The 9998-nt window shown below is 42.9% G+C and overlaps 1 protein-coding gene across 1 annotated transcript; it reads left to right on the top strand.

Moving 5' to 3' along the window:
- Positions 1 to 4200: 4200 nt before the first annotated feature.
- LOC104525558 (uncharacterized) lies at positions 4201 to 9796 on the top strand (the record flags this gene model as incomplete). Its single annotated transcript, XM_010168746.2, has 7 exons — positions 4201 to 4233; positions 4783 to 4894; positions 5316 to 5460; positions 6999 to 7112; positions 7697 to 7841; positions 9002 to 9150; positions 9660 to 9796. Coding segments are annotated over exons 1-7 (835 nt in total), but the record flags the coding sequence as incomplete, so codon positions are not given.
- Between the last annotated feature and the right edge of the window lie 202 nt (positions 9797 to 9998).

Raw genomic sequence — 9998 nt, 5'->3', positions numbered from 1 at the left:
GGATGAGCTTTAAGGTCGCTCCCAACCCAAATCATTTGATGGTTCTGATCTTAAAGGTCTTTTCCAACCAAAAGGATTCTATGAAAGGTACTGCACACTGGCTGTGTCAGAGTTGGTTCCATTGATTTCATTCAGCATTGGTACCGAGTATCTTAATTTCAAGACACATCCTGTTGTGAGTGTGGATTATATCCTGCTTCCCTTTGTAGGTACAAAGTTGTTTCTTGGCTGACATGTGTGAAAGTGCATTTGTCACTCAGCTGACAACATAATTTTTCTTCCTCAACAGGCCAGCAAGGATATTCAACTTAAACCCAGGGAGAGGACATGAATCTGAAAGCTCTTTCAGGCAAGAGACACTGGAAAGGCAGGGTGTCTCCACAAACACTTACTCTGAGTCTGACACTGGTATCTTAGAGCTGTAGCTGCACTGAGCATTCCCACTTCTAGCAACGCCGTGCAGCCTAGTGAAGCAGGAGCTGTTCAGTTTTAACACATTTATCAGCCGTAAGTCCACTCCTCTGTACTTTACAAACATACTTTATGGAATTTCCATAGAGCTACATGATCAAATAACTTTGAATATTTTGTGCAAGGCCTGTGTTGCAATCTATTCTGTAAAAAATAACTTTTGAAGCCCAGAATGTGAGCCTAAAGCTTCTGCCTGCCTACCATTGAGAAGGTCACTGCAATGGTAGTGCTGCCTCCAGTTATCTCACTGAAACAAGACCTGTGCATTATGAAATAATCATCAGGAATGTGAGACAGCAAAGCGTGTGGTGGTTCTCCCACTTGGACAACATTCCCTGCATGTTGAGCTTGCTCTTGATCTAGATCAACATGGACCTAACTGGTCTGCTGTGGAAGATAAAATTGTATTAAGTAAGGAATTTCAGACCACTTGGTGAAAACTTAATGTCTGACATTGTGCTGAGGTTGTTTGGAGCATTTGATAAGTAAAAACATATTTATGGTCCATTTTTTATATATATATATAGTGTGTATATATATACATATATAAGACATCATCCAATGTGGAAAAAGTGCATTGTAGGTTATAATATACTAGGAAGAGAGGGCCATATGATATAAATAATGGTTCTGCTTGTCTTTCAGCCCAGACTTGCTGTAACAGTGCTTATAGACTTGTGACCTGGAGGGTGTAGAGAGGTGGGAGTCTGTCTGGTCAACCAAGGAACAAAGGACAGGACAAGATAAAATGGCCTCAAGTTGTGCCCAGGGCGGTTGAGATTGGAGCTGATGAAGAATTTCTTTGCTGAAAGGGTTCTCAGGGTCCCTGTCCCTGGAGGGATTGAAGAGTCGTGTAGACATAGTGCTGAGGGACATGGGTTAGTTGGGGACTTGTCAGTGTGAGGTTAATGATTAGTCTTGATGACCTTAAAGATGTTTTCCAATCAAGGCAATTCTGTGAAGACAGCTTCTAGGGAGCATAGGGAGGAGAGTCCCTGTGTACACATCTGGGGGATACACCAAGTGGGAAAAGGAGAGAAAGAAGCTAATGCCACCACACTGAGCTCAGGCCTTGGTTTTCTTCAAGCAACAGGTTAGGTATGAAGAGTTCTTGTTTGTGATCAGTGTCTAGAGCATAACATTGTCTGGTTGTTATGAAATAATCCTACGTCAGTCACTTGGTTTCCTCACTGGAATACCTTCAAAGGGTGGACCTCAAACCTACACTGATAAGGTAGGGAACAGCAGTGCTGGCTGGATGCTTTGCCCTTCCCCACAGCTGGCAAATCCATGTTCATGTAGGGTTTGTACCCCCATCCCAAAGGTCAAGGAAACCCCATGATGTTTCTTTTAATGGGTGAGGGTAGATGCTGGTTTATTCACTGCCCTTGTTTGACATGAGGCTGTCCCCAGCAAGGCTGTCTGCTTGGTAGGCACTCTAATAGCACAAGGTAAAGCACACTTTGATGCTGAAGCATATTTTTAATTGGCTATAGTAGCTTAAATTTGAGGGGAAACCAGTAGAAATATAAAATGCAAGGAGTGGATGTGGTGAGATTGCAGTCCTATAGCAGTGTCCTAGCTTTGCAGAGATGCAGATGGAGACTGATGAGCTGGTCTGGCTTGCTCTGCTTCTGTGGGACTAGCTTGCAGTGGGAGCAGGAGCCTTTCCTCTAGCTGAACAAAAATTTACCTATGGAATATACTTGAAACTAGTATCTTTTAAAAAAATGTGTATCTCTTGGAAAAGTCCATTTATTACTTCAGGTTTGGGATTATCATCTCATCTTTCCTTCCTTTCTGGTTCTGACATCAAGAAGGCTCTCCCTGGAGTTTCTAGAGTTCTTCAGATCTAGGAATTATTCTAAAAAGCCCAGATTTGAGGCCAGGTTTGGGTATTTTCCACAGACTGTGTGTTGCACTGCAAGGGATAGATGTGAAGTCTAAAAATACAGGATTGCTCTACATGTGCTTGTTGTGCAAGACAAGTTACTCATATCTATACAATGTTTAACTCTATAAATTACCCTCTGAGTGCCAAGTCCTGAGAGGAGCTGAGCTTTCAGCTCCCTCTGGGGCTGTAGGAAGATGTGTAGCTGCTCACAGGATCCAGACCTTGCTATGTGTTACATCTCCAGCTTCCCCAAATCCTGACTGTTTCTGCAAGTATTTCCTCTGCCACTCAGGAACTGCCTCAGCTCTGATTTTTGTGATGAAATATTTTGCACTGGAGTGCTCAGTTTCCCTCCTCCTGACAGAGATGAGGAAGGATGAAGCAGGCAAGAGTCCCAGAGCACACTCTTGTTAGTTTTATCTGCCAGCAAGTTGGGAGTGTGCATCGCTCTGGCTGTTATAAAAAACCCTCGTTAAGTAATCACATTGCTCTTGCATAAGTGCTTGTTTTTGGGAAGCTTTAGCCAATCAGAAGCTGCAGCTCACCAATGGAAAGCATGTCTAACTACTCTGATTTGTTGTTTTTTTTTTAAATAATGCATGATTATTAATCTACTGAAAGTTGTCTTAAAAACTCTTTGGATAAGGTTGAACGGTGGAGACTCCCCAGCGCTGGTGGTAGCTGAGCTGCAGCTGTAAGACGTTGCCAAAAAGCCTGTGTGGATCCTTGTGAGTAATATTTCTGTTTTGGTTTTTTTTTCTAAAGGGTGTTTGTGGCTGATAACTGCAGGCAGGGAAATATTGCAGACATTTATTGCTGGTAATAAATTAGAGGGAGGCAGGAGGTGAGAGACAAGTAGCGAAACTATTGACTGGTTTGAAAATAAGACTTTCCTCTGAGACTTCCGTAAGCAAGTGTGGGTTTCTCTGAAGGTGTGTAATCAAGTCTCTTCCAAATATGCTAATAAAAAAGAAGTGTGATGCAGAATTCAATGACAGGACTGTCAGGAGAACATAGATTTGGCCTGACAGTGAGATCAAAGGACCATGTCCTGGTTTGGAGTGGCCAAAAGTCAATGTTCAAGGAAAGAATATAAGAATAGGACAAGTGTACAGTAATATTTCCTCTCCTGTATTTTCCTGGCTTTCAGAAATCTGCAGGTCTGTTATTTCCTGAGTCAGATAGTATATCCTCAATAGTACAAGTGTATTTTTCTTTTCAGAATTTGCTAATTCAGTGTATCTGCTGAAGACAATAGGTTGTTTTGGGATTTGACTGATGTAAATCTAATTGGGATTTGATATCTTGAGTTAAATGAGTTCTTGCACATAGGATTTTCATTTTTTTTTCTTAAAAAAGTGGGTTTCTGTTTAGATGGAACTGAAAAGGGAAGAGCTTGCATGGATTTACAAAAATTACAGAATTTCCTCTCCCACTTCTTTGTGATGTGTCTGGATGCAGCTCAGTCTATGAACAAAGCCCGGAACTATAAAACCAGCCACTGAAGTGGGGACTGGAATTTATTAGTTCAATGCTGAGCAGCTTGGAACAACTCAGTTATTATTCCTGCCAACCCTGGAAGGCATTAAAGTGCCATTGTATAGAGATGGCAGCTCCAGTGCTGAGCTGTGAGGGGAAATAAAGCTGCTGCCTATAGTGTGGATGTGTGCATGCTTCCTCTTGCAGGTGGCACAGAACTTTTCAGTGATAGAAAAATACTGGAGTAATGGAGATCACTTGGGAGAGCTCAAGCCACTGCTTACAAACCTTGGGTTAAAAAAAAATGTACTATGTAGATTTTACAATCTATGAAGTTCTTGAGATCTGTTAAAGCAATGAATTCTTACTTGCAGGCAGTAGATGAGGAGGTAAGACCACTCTGAAAAGAAGTTCCTTTGTAGGAGTTACAGGATTAGAGGAACATGTGCAAAGCTAGATTGAACTAAAAGACTCTTGGCTGCAAAGCCAGACTTTAATGTGTTCATATTTTCTTCCCAAAGAGAGCAAAACAATAGGCCTGTTTGTTTCAGTATAAATGCAGTAGTGATGCAAGATAAGCTGCAATCCCTCTTTTTCACTCACTTGGTGATTATTTAGACCTTAAAACCTCTGCAATACATATTTGAGTGATGTCTCTTGGACTGTGCAGTAAGGGATGGGTGGTGGCAGAGCAGACTGCTCACTGGACACTCTATGGCTTTCAATTCCACACCCTAGAGAGGCTATCAAGAGGATGCTGGTTCCAACAAAGATGCTCCTAGATCGTGCAAGACCTTTTATTTGTGGTGTTTTCATAAGAACTAAAAAGTCAGCAAACTGGGGAATTTAAAGTGTTATTTTTAAAACAGTCTCTGGGACATGGAACAAGCCCGAGTGTACATTAGGATAACCAAACAATTATTTCTGATTTGTTGCAGGGTAAAATGGGTGCTATACACAAGCTGAAGTTGTTGGTGATGTTCCTGTCTCTGGCTGCTTTCGTGGTCATGGTGATACTGAATGCTGGAAATGCCACTGGGATATTCAAAGGTAATGCAAGCAAATTGTCTTTGTTCAGAGGTGGAACTTCATACCTTCTATCATTTAATGATTTAATGATAGAAGGTGCCTTAGATGGGATAGATCTGTTTGTTTGCTTCTCCAAATACACCTTGATCTGTGCAAGATGGAAGTAGCTGGTGCATCCTTCAGGTGTTACAGCCATTTGCCTGAGCCCCATCCAGCTCCTTGAAATCCAAGTAAATGGTGAACCTGGATCTAGCTGTGGGTGGAAGGCAGTCAGCTGCAGCACATGGCTTGTTTTCACCAAGGACATCTTCTCCTCTCCCTCAGATCCACTGAGGTGTGGACTAAGCCCTGAGGAAGATTGCAGGGTGAGGGAAGTCAACAGTCTTTCCCCATCCTTTGTATGTAGTAACACTTTTGCCTGCAATAACATTCACCACTGCAGGTGTCTTCAGGACAACCCCTGGAAACATCTCAGCAAAGTACAACACTGACTTCACACCAGCTGGCTGGACTTTTCTCATCTGGAATGTCATCTATGGCTGGCAGCTTTCTTGGCTTCTCTATGCCTTGTCAGGGATCTGTCGAAGGTATTTTCCCTGTTTACAGTATCAATCATAGATTCACAGAATGATTTGGGTGGGAAGGGACCTTTCAAGGCCATCTAGTCCAACCCCTTACAGTGAGCAGGGACATCTTCAACTACATCAGGTTGCTCACAGCCCTGTCCAACCTGACCTTGAATGTTTCCAGGGATGGGGCTTCTACCACTTCTTTGGACAACCTGGGCCAGGGTTTCACCACCCTCATTGTAAAAATAAATAAATAAATAGATTTCTTCCTCCCATCTAGTCAGAATCTCCCCTCTATTAGTGTAAAACCATCACCCCTTGTCCAATTACTAAAGGCCCTGCTAAAAATGAAGTACAATGGCTCTTCCCTTCTGTAGCTCAGTCTCTTACCCCGTTTTCTTGGGTTTCTAGTCAGAGTAAACTCACTGCCATTCCTCTTGCCATGCTGGAGCTCTGCTGAGTATCTTTTAGGTTCAGCATCCCAAGCTGGGAAGCAGTTTGGAGCTGTATATGATCTGCTGTAACATACAGACAGGTTACAAAGCCCATAAACTGTTCTGTGAGGCCTGGTTTCCACCGGTTTGTGTCATCTGACAGAGCTACCCTGTAGCTGCACTTACCCACTGCTAGATGCTGAGAATCCATGGGGGCAAAATTAATGAACTATGGAGCTAATGCTTTGAGTTTACTTGCTGTTAGAGACCAGAGAATAGGTGTTGGGAAGTCTTTTTGGGTCACTGAACTGGACTTGAAACTTTTCCTGGGGCTGTGAGATCAATAAATGTATCAGGCATTGGAGCAGGCTGCCCAGGGTAGTGGTGGAGTCACCATCCCTGGAGGTGTTTAAAAGACGGGTAGATGTGGTGCTTAGGGACATGGTTTAGTGATGGACTTGGCAGTGTCTTAAAGATCCAACCAAAACAATTGTATAATTCTATCTGTAATATTCTGTGATATCTTCTGTGGGATAAACTCACATTTCAGCTCTTCTACCAGCGGTGACCATGAACTGCTTAGTTTGAGTCTTGTGTATCTGCTGTTTTCCCATGACTTGTAAGAAGTTGCTCAGTTGATACTACCCAACACTGAAGGTTGAGGGAAGAATGAAGTGTGTGTTTCTACAAGAGCAATCAAGTCCACATACATGTATGTGCATGCACACACAAAATATATGTACATGTACACACTCACACTATGATCCCATAAACATTTTTCGCTGGGAACTGGGCTGAAATCCCATGACTGTGCCACTGCTACCACCACCAGTGGCAGAAGCTTTGCAGCATCAGTTGAGCAGTCCTTAGTACCCACTAAATCTAATGATGCAGAGCCCAGCAAGAAGTTCTCTACCATGGGACAATGTCCTGATGGGGAAAGCCACAGAGACTGTATTTTGTGTCAGAGAAGGATGCAGAGGAGAAATATTCCGATTTAAGCTGAAGTGTTTAACAATAACATAGAGTCCCTGTTAGTCAGAGGAAAACGAGACCAGGAAAGTTTGTTTGATCAATGCAGGCATTGTTTTCCTTTCTCCATACCTACTTTTTTCCTGGCAGGAATGAACTTGGATATGTCTACATAAAGCCAGACTTGCTGCCAATACCTTTTTATGTGATGTGGATTCTGAATAACAGCCTCAACGTTGGATGGCTGTTTCTGTGGGACCGAGAGTAAGTTGCCTTTTGTTACAAATAGTTTCTGAACATCTTGTTGGGGCTACCCCAGTACTTAATTTTTCACTTTGCCTTATGTGTGAATGCTGAACCACACCTGTAAAACTCGATGGCAGGCCTTGGCAAAAGGCAGCCTTCTTTGTAAAAGTTTGGGGTTATGATGGTTTCATCTTGCCAAGGAGGTTGATCAGTTATTGAAGTCTAAGATCTCCTCAACGCTGCTTTTCTTCCATGCTTTTTCCTCCACAGGTAAGAGAGGAGCAATGCCTCTCTTCATAAACACAGTTAAGCTCCTTGCCTTGGGTTGTTTTCATAGCCATGGTCACATGAAGGGTTTATAATAGCAGTTCTGTCAAGAGGTGAAGAAATCAGTTGCAGTCAGGAAAAATACCTTTGTGATTAACAGAGTAAACCAACAGTATGTTAAAATGAGGGCTATGTATAGTGATTACCTTTATTAAAGGCTGATTAACTTCAAGTCAGTAAAGGCCAGACACTAAAACTATGAATTAAGGCATTGTGACACCACTGAAAAAAAGTATTGTACATTAGGTGTGTGTGTGCTGTGTTCTTTGTCCTAGATACCTCCTCCCAGCCCTGGTGTTCCTGGCAGCCCTCACTTTTACTACGTATGCTGCCCTCTTCATTTCACACCGAGCGTTGAGCATCCATTCCTCTTGGTTTCTGAAGGGTCACAAAGCTGAGCTCTGGCTCATCCGCATCCTAGTAGGTGACATTTGGGAAGCTCTGCTGTTGATTAAATAATTAAAAAAACCCACAATCAAACAAAAAAACTCCCAAACAAACAAACAAAAAAACCCCCAAACAAACAAAAAACCCCAAACAAAACAAAAACCCACAACAAAAAAAGTTCACACCCAATCAAAAAAAAACCCCCACCCCAAAACCTATGCTGAAGGTTTCAAGAATGAAAGATTCAATGACAGGAGGTGGGTAAGGTAAAAGATTTCTGCCCTGACTTTAACTCGTGCCTGCTGCAGGTGCACACAGGCTTAATTGCATCTCAGTTTCCTATCGAACATCGTGACAGTGATTCAGAGCAAGGTACATCCCTTGTGCTTCTCCAGCTACTACTGAATGAAGTTTTCAGTCATGTATGAAAACTTGTGTTTGTGGTGTGGAGAAGAATATTTCTTGCAGGGGGAGAAGCCACTGTTAAGAGTAGTTTCTGTTGCTGTAGGTGATGTGCCTGCTATCTGACTACAAAAATATTATCTATTTCTTACATGGGGAAGTGTACATTGCTCAAGGCTTCAAATGCAGCTGCCTTTCTGAGTTTTGCTGAATTCTGGATGAAAATTACTTTTCTGCTGTCTCAGAGAAGAGTGGGTGCTTGGCAAACTGCACAGAGAAAATAAGATGAACAATCCTGTGCTCCATCACTCCTGGATTCCCTCCTTATGTGCCTATCCCAGCTCAAACCTGCTACCCCCAACCCCTTCCTTCCCATCCAGGCCACCTCACACTGCAGTTCCTCCCACGGCTGCTGTGTGTGCTTTAACCATCTTCAGTTCCTTTGCTTGATGTTGATGTTACCCAGTGAGAAAGTGGGTCAGCTGAAGCACACCAAAGGAGCTCGCAGGGTCTCCAGTGGAGGCAAAGTCTGTGCAGAAAATTTCCTACTGACTCTGTTGGAAATGTCTCTAAATCTCTTGGCCCAAAGTGGGAGTGAGCTCTGTTCTTTACACCCTTGTCTTTCAGCTCCTTTGGGGACTCCAAGGTTTCAACTCTTCTCTCTGCTGAGGGAGTTTCCCTGCAGCTAGGTCCAGAAGGCTGGTTTAACTGCCCCAGGACCTATGGGTCATAAAAGACAAACAGGAATTACCTTTTTTTTTTTAATCACTGCTTGTTCTGCTGCGTGGCAGGTCCAGAATGGGCTGGTGCTGTACGCAACGTGGACCACCATCGCCACTCTGCTGAACTTTGCTGTCGTCTTGATCTACAAGTGGAATGTGTCCAGTGAGAAAGCAACAACTGCTGCTCTAAGCATCCTTGCTCTCAATCTAATAATATGGTAAGCAACCTCATGGGTTCCCATCAAGCCTGAAAGACCCCTTCCACCTCTCACAAATGGGCTGGACCATCTGTCCCAACTCATTCATAGTCTGTCCCTGTACCAACACCAAGGACAAAGGCCTCTGTTATAATTCATGGCAGATGAACAGGGAGCCTGGGCAGAGCTTTTCTTCCATGACCCTTCGCAATGCCAATAAGCACATGCTGTGGGCCAAGACCAGGTTGCTGTGACTTGCATGAGCCCAACCTGCCCTAGGTTTGCAGGTGAGGGCTTGATAGGGAAACCTTAAAAATGGCTTTATTTTTTCCCTGAGCTTATCTTAGATCACTTTTTAATTAATCTTCTGAATTTTAGTAAATGAACAATTTTAGACTTTGGTCCATCAAACTGGCCTGCAAAAAACCCCGTTCTTTGTTCAATTCCTTTCTTAAACTTTATATGGAAAAAAAAAAAACCAAACCCCATACAGAGAAAATGCTTATTTTGGTCACTCTTTTTCTCCACAGGTTTTATCTAGAAAACTTCTTTCTTGACAAGTATGTCTGCTATAACCTTACAACCTACCCAGTGGTCATAATAGCTCTGACTGGCAGTGCATGCAAGAACTCGTTTTCATCCCCAACGACAAACGGCGTTTTTATAGGTGAATCTTTTGGACTGTTTCCAACCCTTGTAAAAGGTGCCCAGTAAACATCTTGCCTGGGTATTAGGGGCAGAAAGACAGACCTACCTCTTGAAAAGTATTATTTATAAAAAGCAGATTCATGAGAAGGTTTTGAAAGTAAAGTAAAGAAATCGTTGCCCATGAGCTTTGGGGCTGGATTCAAACCTTGTGTTGCCTCAAG

Source organism: Antrostomus carolinensis, unplaced genomic scaffold (assembly GCF_000700745.2).
Source record: "Antrostomus carolinensis isolate BGI_N321 unplaced genomic scaffold, ASM70074v2 scaffold41795, whole genome shotgun sequence".
Lineage (NCBI taxonomy): Eukaryota > Metazoa > Chordata > Aves > Caprimulgiformes > Caprimulgidae > Antrostomus > Antrostomus carolinensis.
Note: the sequence above shows the minus strand (reverse complement) of the source record. Positions and strands in the feature narration are given on the sequence as shown.